Source organism: Chelmon rostratus, chromosome 10 (assembly GCF_017976325.1).
Source record: "Chelmon rostratus isolate fCheRos1 chromosome 10, fCheRos1.pri, whole genome shotgun sequence".
Taxonomy (NCBI): Eukaryota; Metazoa; Chordata; class Actinopteri; order Chaetodontiformes; family Chaetodontidae; genus Chelmon; species Chelmon rostratus.
Window position 1 is genome coordinate 3,469,455 of NC_055667.1, and position 14,379 is coordinate 3,483,833.

The 14,379-nt window shown below is 42.9% G+C and overlaps 1 protein-coding gene across 1 annotated transcript in view; it reads right to left on the minus strand.

Moving 5' to 3' along the window:
• Positions 1 to 14,379, minus strand: part of LOC121613266 (kelch domain-containing protein 8B-like) — a 124,467-nt gene that overhangs the window by 11,255 nt on the left and 98,833 nt on the right. Inside the window, exon 4 of the mRNA XM_041946594.1 lies at positions 2,865 to 2,966. Within this exon, the coding sequence (XP_041802528.1) occupies positions 2,865 to 2,966 (102 nt within the window). The remainder of the gene's footprint in view (positions 1 to 2,864; positions 2,967 to 14,379) is intronic.

Sequence of the window (14,379 nt, forward strand, 5' to 3'; positions counted from 1 at the left end):
TAAGACCATGGCTCAATGTCATGCATTATGCATAGTTTGTTAAAGTAGCAATCTTGAATGTTTAATCCTGGTTGATTTAGTGACACCTGTAGTTACTGGTGGTAACACCAAATCTGATGGTATACTACAGATCATAAAATTCCAGTGGCTGCAAAACAAATTGTTTTTGTATAAATAAAAGTCGGGCAGTAATTGGCTTTTTTCCATCACTCTGTAAGCAACTGTGACCTGAGGGCACAGTGCAACTGAAAGGAGTTTGTTGCCTGTAAAAAATGCCGAAAATGACCGTCGACTTGTTTTGCGGACATATTTTTAATAAACAATAGTGGTCAGTGGTAAGATCGCTGACAATCACGTTGCATTTCCTGTGACGACTTCAAAATAAAGGTCAACTAAAGGAAATGTTCGGTTTCCATTAGCAGTAGCTAAATACAACATTTTTTCCAGGAATGTTGCCATTAACAACCAGGTCATAATAGCCTCTCATCAGTGGACCATAGACTCACTCACCATTGTGTTAGCTCATTCAAAAATAGATATGACTCAACAGGCATTTATCTATATGAAAATCTTCAAGATTACTGTAAGGCTGGTGTCGCTCCCTGTAACCTGTTAATGATTGTCACACAGAGGGTTTCTGCTTTTTTTCTCTTTGACACTAATGAAGAGGATGAAGATGGTGGAAATGAACTCTAAGGGGGTTTAGCTACCCTCTATGTAAAACATATATCTAACATTGATGTGGCTGTGATTTATTGATGACAAAACATTAAGATGTAATAGTAAAATTATTTACATTCATCATGCAGTTCATCCAGCATGTGTTTATGTACAGAGAGACATATTTGAGGGAATACATGTTTTTCTAATGTGTCAGCACATTTCACTGTATACCTTTACAGCGCTGTGTGTGTACTGTGTGTGCATGTGTGTTTAATCTTGTTGATACATGCAGGTGCACAAAAAGCAGAGTCAATATCTGCTCAACAAGCATGAGGACGAGAGCTGACCTGTGATTCATTTGCAGCCTTGCTCAGTCTCTCTTCACACTGTATTTACTTTAACGAATGCAGCTCAGTCAAGGAGAAAATGGAAAGTTAATGTGAAATTAATTTGCTCGTGTTCGTGTGGTGTTTGTGATGAATCAGAGCAAATAACTTTACTGTGTGTTCGTAGTGTGGCCAGATGAAGCCAACTGTAAGCAGGGGGGTAATATCTTCAATAAACAACTAATTACAACAAGTAGAGAAAATACTTTTAGTCACAGAGTCATACAAATAATAACTGTAGTAATTCTGAGAAACTACCATCTTTTTTACCAGATGATGATTTCAGCCTTTGCTCTGGGATGATGACACTCTTAGGAGACATATTTAAAAAGTTTTTTTCCTATTTAAATTTCATTAACACAATAATATTACAATACATCTCCAGTTTTAGACAGTTTATGAGGTGTTCCCAAAATATGACCCACACCTAAATTATTAATGATATTAATCATTATTGTTATTCTTATTATTTCTGTTCCTTTGCACAAATTAAAGGCAAACTGTATCATTTTTTACATTAAAAATGTCAAAATATACATTAATCATTTTTTTATTACAGACTATGATCATTTTAGTTGATTAATCTAAGAATTAATTGTTTTATTATTCAAAATATTATTAATCACGAGATAAAGATAGCACAAACTACACCAAACTAAATATCAAAAACTTGATTCACTAATATTGCAATATTTTATTCAATTATCTAATCATCATCATCATCTATTTTCCATGTTGCTGTTGTTGTGGTAATGATAATAATAATAGACCCTATTATTCAGATGCCTGTTGTGAAACATACTGAACGCAACTTTTAACACAGGGCCGATGAAGAAACATTTAGAAAATCCAAAAAGAGTGACCACTGCTAACAGAAACATGCAACGTGTTGCTATTCTTCATATAACATGTTTGGGTGGGGATAAAAATTAAACAAGAGGGTGCATGAAGTGCTCCGGGATGCTCTAATGCTCATGTGTAGCAGTTGTACGGTGAGCGAGGTTTTGTAGCTGCCTGTATCTCTGCCTTTGTTTTGGACACAACAAATGAACTAATAACGGAGGATGTCACTGCTAGGCAGAGGGACAGACAGCAAGAGTCAAAGGTAAGATGAAGAGGAAATAGAGGAAGAAAGAAATGGAGTGCATTACAGAGAGATCTGTATTTGACAGCACAACAAGGTCTGCCTCAGGGGCTTCCTCACTCTCCACCTTCCCCCTCTCTTTGCAGCTTGTTCTCCAGGGGAATGCACGCTTTCGCCGGTGTGGACACCTTATCAATGCGGCATTGTTGTAACTGATGACGCTGATTACATCGATGACTGGTTCCAGCTCTAATCTAGTCACCGACTGACGTTTGGAGTCGTGCGTGCAGGGAGATGTTTCTCTCAAGGTTAGCAGCTAAATGGTAATCTCTCAAGGACCGCTGATCCAAACTACCTCACACTCAGCACTGCACGTCCTCGGGCACCCAGCAATACACCCGGCAAGTGTGAAGTGGACTGAGAGAATAGAAGATTCATTCCTTCATAGGTAGACGAGTGCTAAGCCTGTGAATACATGCCGACAATACCTCCACTTGGACTCGGAGACTGCAGCTTTTTAATGGAAAGTTACAAACAGGCAGGAAGTACTCCTGGGTGGAGCCATTGAAAGGCACGTCCATTAACGGACAAAAGGTGCTGCAACAGAATGACCTGTCTTGTTGTTCGGTCTCCCCTCTCTTTCCTGTCTTCTCGAATCAAAGCACAGCGCTGCAATCAACTGACAGGAAAGTATGACTGAAAAAGACTGAGAAAAGAATACATGCACTAACCTAGACCACCAGCCGCGATTACTCTTCCTCCCAGGCAGCCTGCCACAAAGTCAGCCCTCTTCTCCCTCATCCTGGATGTTCGGCTGGGTTTGATCCAGATACCTGGCAGAGGTGAGAGGACACGAGATACTGCATCACAACACAAAATGGAAGTTTCTCATTGCAATGGGATTTTAAAGCAGGCGAACACAACATGAGCATAGTATGTTGACACCCAAACATCATATCCATATCTAATTGTTAAACATTTCATTCGTAAACCGTGGGCCGCTCCTCTGGTTTCAGGCTTTTCTCCAGTTTTTGGAACCTGGCTTCAGGGATTTGCTCCCATTCAGACACACGAGCACTAGTGAGGTCTAACACTGAGGTTAGGTGATAAAGTCTGGCTCACAGTCGGTGTTCCACTTCATCCCAGAGGTGTTGGATGAGGTTCAGGTTAGGGCTTGTGCAGGCCAGTCACGTTCTTTCACACCGAAAACGGGGGTTTTGTCACACATCTACGGGAAAGTTGCCTCCCCAGACTAAATATCTGAGATTCTAGTTGAAGCTATGTTGAACATTTGGCTAATGACTGTGAGGGTTTTGTTCAAACAAAATACTGAGCAGAATCTGACAAGACAAGTATAAAGCAGTGATTCTAAAAATGAACCTGAACATAACACAACACATTTATGAGGAGATGATTCAAATAATACTAGCATTGATGCAAAAAATACATACTTCCTTTATCACAATTTCCAAGTTGGAAGCCAACAGTGTCTAAAATGTCACTGTTTGCTCCCATTTATTGTGACTAAAGAGCTGAGCCCAGAGCATGAAGAACAGCCGAAAGTGCACAAAGGAAAAGTACAGAAAAACACTGGTCATATGGTGTACACCAGTGAGTGGGACAGTACACACACTTTCCAACAGGACATGTCAGACATGAATCAAGTAGAAACTGTAAATGAAATGGAAGCTATGGGTGGAATTGCTCAGCCAAATTTAAATTTGTTCTATTTTCTCCCACTAATATCTTTTGTGTACTGGACACAAAACTGTGGCTGATTCAATACTTAACGGAAAAGGTCAAGATTCTTTTTCAACTTTTTGCTTTCTTGTTCGAGAGTAAGAAAACATTAGAGCTAGAGCCAGCAGGCGGTTATCTGCCTTGTCTCCCCTGTTTCCAGTCTATATGCTAAGCTAAGCTAGCTCTAGACATGAGAGTGGTATTGATCTTTTCACCTACCACTCAGCAAGAAAGCAAACAAGTGCATTTTCCAAAATGCTGAACTACACCTTCAACACAAAGTGTATGAAAGAATGAATTTTGTGATCGTTTTCTGCATCTTCGTCTTCGTGACTGTCAGAAATTGCTAAGTTGACAATCCTTGATCTGCCTGTATCTCTGCCTTTGTTTTGGACACAACAAATGAACTAATAACGGAGGATGTCACTGCTAGGCAGAGGGACAGACAGCAAGAGTCAAAGGTAAGATGAAGAGGAAATAGAGGAAGAAAGAAATGGAGTGCATTACAGAGAGATCTGTATTTGACAGCACAACAAGGTCTGCCTCAGGGGCTTCCTCACTCTCCACCTTCCCCCTCTCTTTCTTTATCTGGCTTGAAACCCACTCCCCATCAGCAGATTAAATTTCTATATTTGGGACGGTGATACGTAGTGACACATCCCATTTCCCACTCTTCCACGTCCCCTCTGCAAAGAGCCTTGGCAAGAGGCGGTAAGCTGCAATTCATGCAAATGCAACAAAATACACCACGGCACAAGCTGTAAAAAAGTCCCCCTCAGTGTGGATTGTGGTGCAGCCTCCCTGTCTTAAATTATGGTCTGCTGACCGGTGACATGGCCATTTCATTGGACATGCTAAAGTGGTGTAGGACTCCTTTAAATTCACACTAACACTGAGTACAGCTGATCAGTCTCAAATCAATGTATTGGAAAAATGAAAAGTTTGACCAAGGCTGATGTGGTTGCCTTCTTGTGGAAGTTACCAGAACACTGTGAACAAACCCAAGAAACACCTAAAGGAAGTGGTGGAGGACACTGTTTTGGAGTGAAGGGGAGATGGAGTAGATGGAGGCGCATCAGTCGGTGGACAGATGGAGGGGTGAACAAATGAACTGCTATGACACAATATGCTTAGTTTCACATTTTCTCACAGGTGCAGCACAGAATGGTCACCAGGGGGCAGTTATCTCACCTGCACTGCACTGCAAATTAAAACACAGCAGAAGCAAGAGAGAAAACTGGCCGTACAGCACCATTACCTCAACAATTTACCTTTAACAAGCAGGTGCTGTTCCATTTCTGTCCTCTGAACATCAAAAGCTCATACAATCTGTTTGTACTTTCTTGTTTACTGAACTGTACACAAAATTTGATATGCATCATTAACAACTTTCTGTTTTTATTAGCAGTAAGGACACAAAAGGACAAGAGGACAAGAAAAACAAAATTAAGGAATCAACATATTCTAGGAGCATATTCTATTCGAGGAGAGGAGAGGAGAGGAGAAGATAGAAGAGAGGAGAGGAGAGGAGAGAAGAACAGAGGAGAGGAGAGGAGAGGAGAGGAGAACAGAGGAGAAGATAGAAGAGGAGAGGAGAGGAGAGGAGAGGAGAGGAGAGGAGAACAGAGGAGAAGATAGAAGAGGAGAGGAGAGGAGAGGAGAGGAGAGGAGAGGAGAGGAGAGGAGAGGAGAGAAGAGAGGAGAGGAGAGGAGAGCAAAGGAGAGGAGAACAGAGGAGAAGATAGAAGAGAGGAGAGGAGAGGAGAGGAGAGGAGAGGAGAGGAGAGGAGAAGATAGAAGAGAGGAGAGGAGAGGAGAACAGAGGAGAGGAGAGGAAGAGAGGAGAACAGAGGAGAAGATAGAAGAGAGGAGAGGAGAGGAGAGGAGAGGAGAGGAGAAGATAGAAGAGAGGAGAGGAGAGGAGAAGATAGAAGAGAGGAGAGGAGAGGAGAGGAGAGGAGAACAGAGGAGAGGAGAGGAGAGGAGAGGAGAGGAGAGGAAGAGAGGAGAACAGAGGAGAGGAGGTGAGAGGAGAGGAGAGGAGAGTTATATGTATGTTATTTTTGAGATAACATAAATGGGTAGCATAGCTGCTGTAGGGGAGTAATGGCAGAGTTGCATAGCAGCTAAATGGTAATCTCTGAGTGAGAGGAGGGGAAGGGAGAGTCCCCAGCAGCTCACCAATAAATATGCTAGCTGCAAGACATCAGCTATTCAGCCGTAGAGAAGGGAAAGGCCAGATAACATACAAATATAGAGCAGATATACGGGAAGAGAGGGGTGAGCAGTCGAGCTTTCAAACAGGCCTGCAAGCTTGTAACTTGTGCTGTTTCCCTCTTCTTCCCGGTGCCATCTGTAGATAAACTGGCAGAAATAGCCATGACGGTGCTGTTGTCTCAGTGTCTCAGTTATCTCTGGATCCAATTCAGCCTCTGCGCTCCTCTTCTAATTTTCTGTGTGTCTGTTTATCTTTATATGGACAAGCGTATGACACGCATCATCGCCACATACCACAGCATTTATATCCTAAGATGCTGCAGTTTGCAATGCCAAAGTCCATAGACGGGCCTTTTAAATGCACGAAACTCAACAAGAAAATGCACAAAACACAGCAGAAGACAGAAACAACACATGATAGTAATAAGAGACCACAAAACTCTGTGACAAGCATAGATCATTCATGACTACATTTGTTTGAAATTACTTTATTTATGGTCAATTCTGATTTCTGTGTTTGTTCACCAAATCAAAAAAGATAACTGTCCAAAGAAGGTTTTGTGAAAGGAAATCTTAAAGTCTCCCATAGATGCACTGAGTCACTGAGTCAGAGAGGTACCACCATGCCACTGAGCTCCTGGTTATTTCCATATTAATGAAATGATTAGAAACCTAATTAGCATTAGATTACTATTGGCTAGTTCTGAAAAGAGGATCAAAAACGATGCAGCACAACCAGAGCTATCTTTTTTATTCCACATATCTGTCAAAACTCCATACTTATATTACCCACAATGCAACTCAACAGCCATCAGTCCAGAGTTTTGGGTGCGTCATGCTCGTAGCAGCTCGAGTTGAGCAGAGGTGCGGAGGTGAGAGAGTTGGCAGAGTTTGAACGCTGTCTTCTTTCATTCTTTCTTGACACAAACACTTCTGACTCTTTGCATGTGTAAACATGAGCACACTCTTAATGTCATCCCAGAGGGACCGCTAGAGAGGCTGAGCTACTACACGTTTGCCTTTAGACACAGTATATGAACTCGCTCTTCACAGTCATAGAGGCAGGGTCTGAACCATTAGAGAAGTTCAATTTGGAGGGTTTATGAGGTTGTTATGGCGCCTTATATGCCTTTTTAAGATCCAGAAAAACTGCCCCCATCACATCACCTTTATCAAATTAGATTGTGAGGCAAATAGTGAGGGCGCTTCACAAACAGGCACACACTCAACAGCGCGGGGCGCTACCATACAGGGTGCTGGCCTCACCATCTGGAATATCACTGTCTTGCTCAAAGACGCTTAGACATGAGGACAGGAGGAGCTGGAGATCGAACTGTCAACCCTGTGATTGGTGGTCGACCGGCTCTGCCTCCTTAGCCACGGCCGGCCCAAGCTTAAGTATGCGATCTCGCATGGCAGCGCGTCACGTGCGTATTCTCACACTCAGCCTCTCACAAAGCTTGTCGAGCAGAAAGCTACCAAGAGACAGCGTGAACCCTTCTCCCATACAGAAAGGAAAACTCACGTGCAGCATTTCTCACTGCTGCTTTAACCTATTAAAGGACAGATGAGTCATTGGAAGAGGGGATGCTGCCATTTATCAGCACAAATTATTAATTCTATTGCTCCAGCCAACTCCGAACTTTGGCAAAGAGGAATGAGCAGGCAATAATTCACGTTGGCCGACATTCCTCTCGCTCCTGTCGGACCAACTGAGCGCCAAAGCTGCACACACGGACAGACATGCATACACCCACTCTGTGGATGGCTGTGGTCGCGTATGAGAGCGAGGGTGATTTGAGTGACGTGTGGGGCAGATATGTGTCTGCTGGACCCAGCTGGAAGAGAGGAGAGGGTGTTATTTAAAGCGCAGGATCAATCCTCTTCCTTCTCCTGTTTCGCCCTCCCAGACGCCAGCGCTTCGCTCTGTGCCCTTCACAGGGCTCAATAAGACAGGCGTGCACACACAATTAGAGAGGCATATGAGACAGAAGCAGGAATGCACACACACACACACACACAAACATATATATATATAAGATAGAAGCCTTCAAAGAAATGCACACGCACAAAGGCGTGAATGAGCAGATTCCAATATGCATAGGCAGACGTGGACCCAAACATGCACAAGGTAGAAGTGGGAAGATATTGGCAAGAAAATGAGATGGCAAAGACAGAGGCCCTCTTAGGGATCACATTCTGATAGCTGGCTTAAAATACATTGAATATTACAGACAGAAATCAAACAGCTGCACTGCCTCAACATCCTTTGTTGCTTTTTTCAGCTGCCTGTTGCGTGAAGGCAGCTCATTCTCCGTTTTAGATAACTGACATTGGAGGAATATCTGAGGTTTCCTGCCCTGCTAAGACAAAGTGCAGTAGTGGTTTAGGTGTCATGTATCATCATGTATGTTATTAGTGCTCCTTATTGTTCTTAAAAAAAAGAACATCTATCATTTTAAAAAAGCTGCCACGAAGATAACCATTATAATGGAACACTATCAGTGTAGTTTGTACCTTGGATATCCTATAACTTCCATTACTAAAAACATACAATCCAAGCTACACTGAAAAATGATGCACATTAAGAGGATACAATTTCACATCGAATCTAGAATGCAATATATAACGATTAAGATATTCCACAGTGTTATTCAGCACTGAGACATGCCCAACATTAACCTCAGCATGTGAATCATCACTGAAGGCATTTGCAGAATGAAAAGAAATGGCCTTAATATATCCAAGGTGTTGAAAATGACGCTAATCCCTAACAGTGTGCTCTGTTGTCCCTGCACACTCAGCTGAGTTACATCAAGGTCCACACTGTGCACAGACGTCCACATATGCTCCAATGTTTCTGCATCTGCTGGCTGACAAGGCTGAAGATGTATCAATGCTGACCTGCACAGGCAGGTGGGACGGTACTCCATCAGTGCGATGTGAAAGGACATGGCCAGCTTCTGAGGTGCCAGCAGTCATTCAGCCAGAAACCAACAAACGGAAACCAAACCAAAAGCTGCTCAACACCCACATGCATACACCACAGTGCTGCTGTAGGAATACTGTGCTTTAACAGGCATTCAGTGGATGGAAAGCCGGTCAGGTCAGAGGGAGTGATGGCTCTCCCTATGGTGGATCGTTGGTTAGTCGACAATTTGGGCCAGACTGAGATATCTCAGCCACTATTGGATGGATTTCCATGAAATTTGGTGCAGACACTCATGTCCTACCCAGACACCCTGTCATTTAATCCAGCATCATCAGCTCAAAATTTGCATTTTTCTAGTACTTTGGTTTATGACCAAATACATGAAAAAGTAACAACATTCTCATGAGCCTCAGCAGCACTTTGTGTTTAGATTCAAATCAAATCTGTTGAGCTGCTGCACCACTTCTAAAGAGATAAAACATCTTATTATATGCCTTTAGTTATTTACTTTTGTCCATTAGTTCATTTAATATTTAATTCACTCATTGAAATAAAGCAAGTCAGGTTTGTATTGTATTCTTGGCTTTTAGGTATTGTAAATTCAGCCTTCATTTCATTTTAGTGGAGAAAAATCATGCACACGCTGTAAAATAGACAACTCAACCACTTGGAAGAGGTGGGGGTTCATAATTAAAAAACGCCGGTCACAAGTTTTCTGATGTTACGAACTAAGAAATGCTCAAAAAGCTATCTCTTCTGCCAGCTCTCCGCAGGTCTTTTTAACGCCCTGTTGAATCACAAGTTACACGCTGCTATAAAAAGCCTTCAAAACTCGCTTTGTCTTGCCTGTTCTTTCCTCGCTTAACCAGGTTTTCTGCTGGATCTGCTGGTGCAACGTGAAGCCTTTAAAAGTCTCTCTCCCGCTGCTCTCTCTCTCTACTCATTCCCCCTTTCTCTGCAACTGCATTTGCATCCCGGACAGGAAGATAATCACATCCATTCACAGAGCCACACACACACACTCATGAATGTACAGCTTGGGGCAGTTGCTGCAATGCAGGTTTGATTAATAGCACTCTGCTATTGATTACAAGGATCGATGCCCTAATCCGCATGTCTTATGAGGATTGAGGAGATGTGAAAAACGACCTGGAAAAAGAATCCACCCTGCAGGACTTGTGCAGGCGAGTCCTTCAGCACCGTGGACAGTTCCACATGAGGGGGAAGGACAGCGGGCTGGGTTGAATGAGGGAAGATATCACCCAGCTCATTTTGAAGATGATCCTGGACAAACCGATTACTGAGGCTCAGTCTCATCCAGCAGGGCTTTAGGGGACACTCTGGACCAAAATGGTGAGGGGTTGAAAAAACAAGCAGCAGATTTCTACTAGGTCTGCTAATGAGTCTCCTTGGCCTCTCAGTAATCCGATAAATATTCATGCTGCGTGGGTGGGCCTATGACTTGAATTGGGCTTTCATCAGTTCCGCCGTCATGAACATATCATGCACCCAGACGCTTCTGAACGACTAACTGATCTACTAACGTTCCCATGAATATCAATCCTCCTCCACTTTGATTCTTGGAAATCAAAGTCCCTTTACTCAAGTTGCTGCTGTCTGCTGGAAAAGCATAACGTGAATGACCTTCCACAGCAGAAACCAGGACAAATCAATCAGTCAGCTGCTGGACAAAATATAAACATCAGCTCCCCGAAAGCAGAGCCCAGGTGGATACACTCATCAACCACACCTACATGAAGAGCACTCATCCAAAAACACTACGTATGAACCAATGTTTAAAATTTAGACTTTTTGAATACCTAATTGCAGCAGGTATTAAGAGGTAGATATATAACAGAGCAGCTGCAAATTCATCATTTCTATTTGAGGAAAAAACATTCAAAGCATCAATATATGTGAGCTCAGCGAGAAGCTGCAGCACTTTTATGCTTTCTAATTAGCACACCTGTAAATGAAGGTGTTGTATGCATTGCATCAACATTTTAACAAGAAGTGGGTTGAAAAGTTGTCATGACACAAATATACTTTACATCACCCAAAATCCGTTGCAAATGGCAGATGATGTCATTTGTGCATTTAACTAGCGGCATAAAGATTTAATCTGGGTCACGCTTTGTGTTCACTTTGCAAAACCAAAGAGAGAAAATTCTCTCTCTTCTCCTCTCCATCACTAACTCACTGTGCCAGTCGTCTTTGTGGATGCACAAAGGGAGAGAGAGCGTGCTGAATGCGTTGCACTAGCCTGGCGGGGCAACAGTCAGCAGAAATAAAGCAAAATCTTGCAAAACCAGAAGTCCAAAACGATGTGAGGGAGGGTCATTGCATTGTGGAAACGTCCTGACTTTGTTGTGACAACAGATAAAAACTTTCCCTGCAATCCTCTTCTGAAAGAACATCACAATCTGCACTGTCCTTTTCTGGATTATAACTGTTCAGTAAAGACATGCTGGGAGTCTACCAGCCCCGTTCATCTGGCCAATAATGGGGAAAGGTGAAGCTGATCTACAAACAGCCAAGGCAGAGATATGTTTATCCACTAAACCTCTGGTGCCTTATTCCACACTCATAAGCTTTTCTGAAGCTTAACTTTGTCTTTGAAGCAGAAGCAAGAATACAGCCTCAGTCTCGGGTCAGGTTGATGAAAATCAGGAAGTGCTGTGTGACTTGTGAACAGCACCTCTCTCAGGCTGGGGCCTAGAGCGAGCCGGCTGCTGCTGTATGATAAGTGCAAATACTTAAGCAAACAGGATCCAACATTCTACAAGCAGCTCTAAAAACACCTTGATTATGCTCACGATTACCTGTCCTTGTTGTCATCTGTATAATAATAATAATAATAATTTTATTGGTATTGCACTTTTCATGCAACAGGAAATGTAGCACAAAGTGCTTTACAATCAAAGATAAAGAAAATAAAGAAGAACCCACACACAAGAGCACACAAAGTCAGACAATCAACACTCACGTTACATCATGATGAACTAAGTACTGAGGAAACACCATCTTGAATTAAAAAAGAAATGTCTTTTCCTGTCTTCCTGATCATTGCTCGTGGAACTGTGTGCGACACTGAGAGCAGCAACATAAACCCGTCTTCTGAATGGGATTGCTTCAGCATCCATTTGGGCTCACTCTCACAGCGATTACATGGACTTCATTCATTAATGGTGGCCAATCAGGTGGCCAGGGTTTTCAGATGAAATCACATCCTCATGGGGACACTGTGTCATTGCTGCAGTACAGAATAGTGAGTATTAGAGATGAGTAGGACAAAGAAGAGACAGGAGATTTTCTAAAAAGTAATTCTCTGAAATATTACAAACACGTGAATAATGTTTAATATAACGTCACTGTTTTTGCCTGCATAATGTAAGATTTCTTCTTCAAATGGTTGCCCAATGAGAGCCAGGATTACCAATGAGAGTGCAGAGAGGTCCATCTGTGTGAGTCTCTCATTCACTGTAACCCCTGGACTATCATCTATTTATACAGCGCTGAATGGTGAAAGAGATCAAAAGAGAAACCGCAAAACATGTGGGAGGGAGAGATCTTCGCTCGAGCTCACAGCTTCCAAAGCAGCAGAGGAAAAAATTCAATATCCGAACATCAAATCTTGAAATCTGTTCGTACAGTAGCAGAGAGAAGACACGCAGGGCAGAGTGTAAACATGACAGAGATGATTCACGGGTGGGAAACAAGCCTTTGGTTCTGAATATCTGACAGCGGCTGACGGGTTTGAGTCATCGCTCCACACCTCTGCACTCTCCTCTCTCCCCCCGGCGAGGAGGAGTATCGCTGATTTGCACACCGTGATTATTATGCAGATGTTGCTTTAATAGAAAGAGATGCAATCAGCAGGAGGCCTAACAAATCTATGTGATAGTGAATGCAGTCACAAGATAATATCAGCTTTAGCACTGGCAGAATAACAAGAGAGGAGATGACAGCTGCTGTTTTAGTGCCCCCCTGGACTGTGAGGACAAAACGGAAACAACGTCTCTGCATCTGTTTGGCTCTCTCTTTCCAACCTTTTTTCCTGCTCACGCATCTCTCCGCGCTGTCTCTGAAGGTCAGTCACAGAAAGGATCACTCTTCTTTCCTTCTCTCCCCTCCAACTCTTACACCTCCACCCAACTGCGAATGTAGCTCAATTACTGTGTGAAACACGGCCCACAGGGGCCAGGTGAGACCGCAGTCCATGTCCATTAGCCTCTCAGCATGTGTGTGTGTGTGTGCGTGTTCACATGTGAGTACACACAGATATGAGGCATGTATGAGTCACAGCTTTGTGGTGTGTGTTAGAGGGCTCATTGTACCACACAAGATAGAGAACGTATCTCGCCAGCTAGCTCAGGTTTTCAGATAGCTGCTTCTCAGCTTGCTGCTGCCACCCCAATCAACACAGCCTCAGTCCCAACGCGTCACAGGCAGACAGAGGACTCCACGGAGTCACTTTTCAAACCACTGGTGCCCTTTTAGCATTATTTTTTAAGATAGCAATAGTCCATATACAACATCCAGTTAGCAATGTCTGTTACACTTTCAAAATAAAGCTTTTCTGAGAACTGTGAAACGGTCGCACTTCGGTTTAGGCACCAAATCTACTTGGTTAGGTTTAGGAAGAGATCATGGTTTGACTTAAAATAAGTATGATAGTTACATTTGTAACTTATAAACATGAAGTTACATTAAGCTACACACATTACTTCACTTCCGTTGCATTATTTGACACGCTGGGAGTGAGAATGGCTTCTCTATATGCGGCTATAAAAAAGCGGCAAAGTGTTACCTGGTGCCCTAACAAGTGACACCAAAGGGTCCTGACCAGACATGAATGTGACGAGTTTGCAGTGAAAAGATGTTGCCCAAATACAACAGAGGTCAATGTAACTTGCCACCATGTCTCAATACTACCTGACCTCACTAGCCTCAAGCCCATTGGCTCCTTCTGATTTAAATGACATAATATGTCCCTGGTAACAACCGGAAGAGAGAAAGATAAACCAGTGCCTTCCAAAGCAGCAAAATTAAAACAGTTTTCTGATCTGACACTGCTATGAGTAAGGTCTGATTAGGTTGAGGCGCTAAGTGTGGAAAGATCAGAGCAGCGTCTCTCGAGTCAAAGTCCAGCAGTCTGTTCATTCATCCATCCATCCATCCATCCATCCATCCATCCATCCATCCATCCACCCATCCACCCATCCATCCTGCGCGACCTCCCTCTGTGAATCGAACAGCTCAGTAATCATACCGTTGTCTTTTTCCCTCCCAATGCACAAGGGTCATAACTCTCTTTAACTTGCTGTATCATCACTTCAGATATCATTATTGGGCAA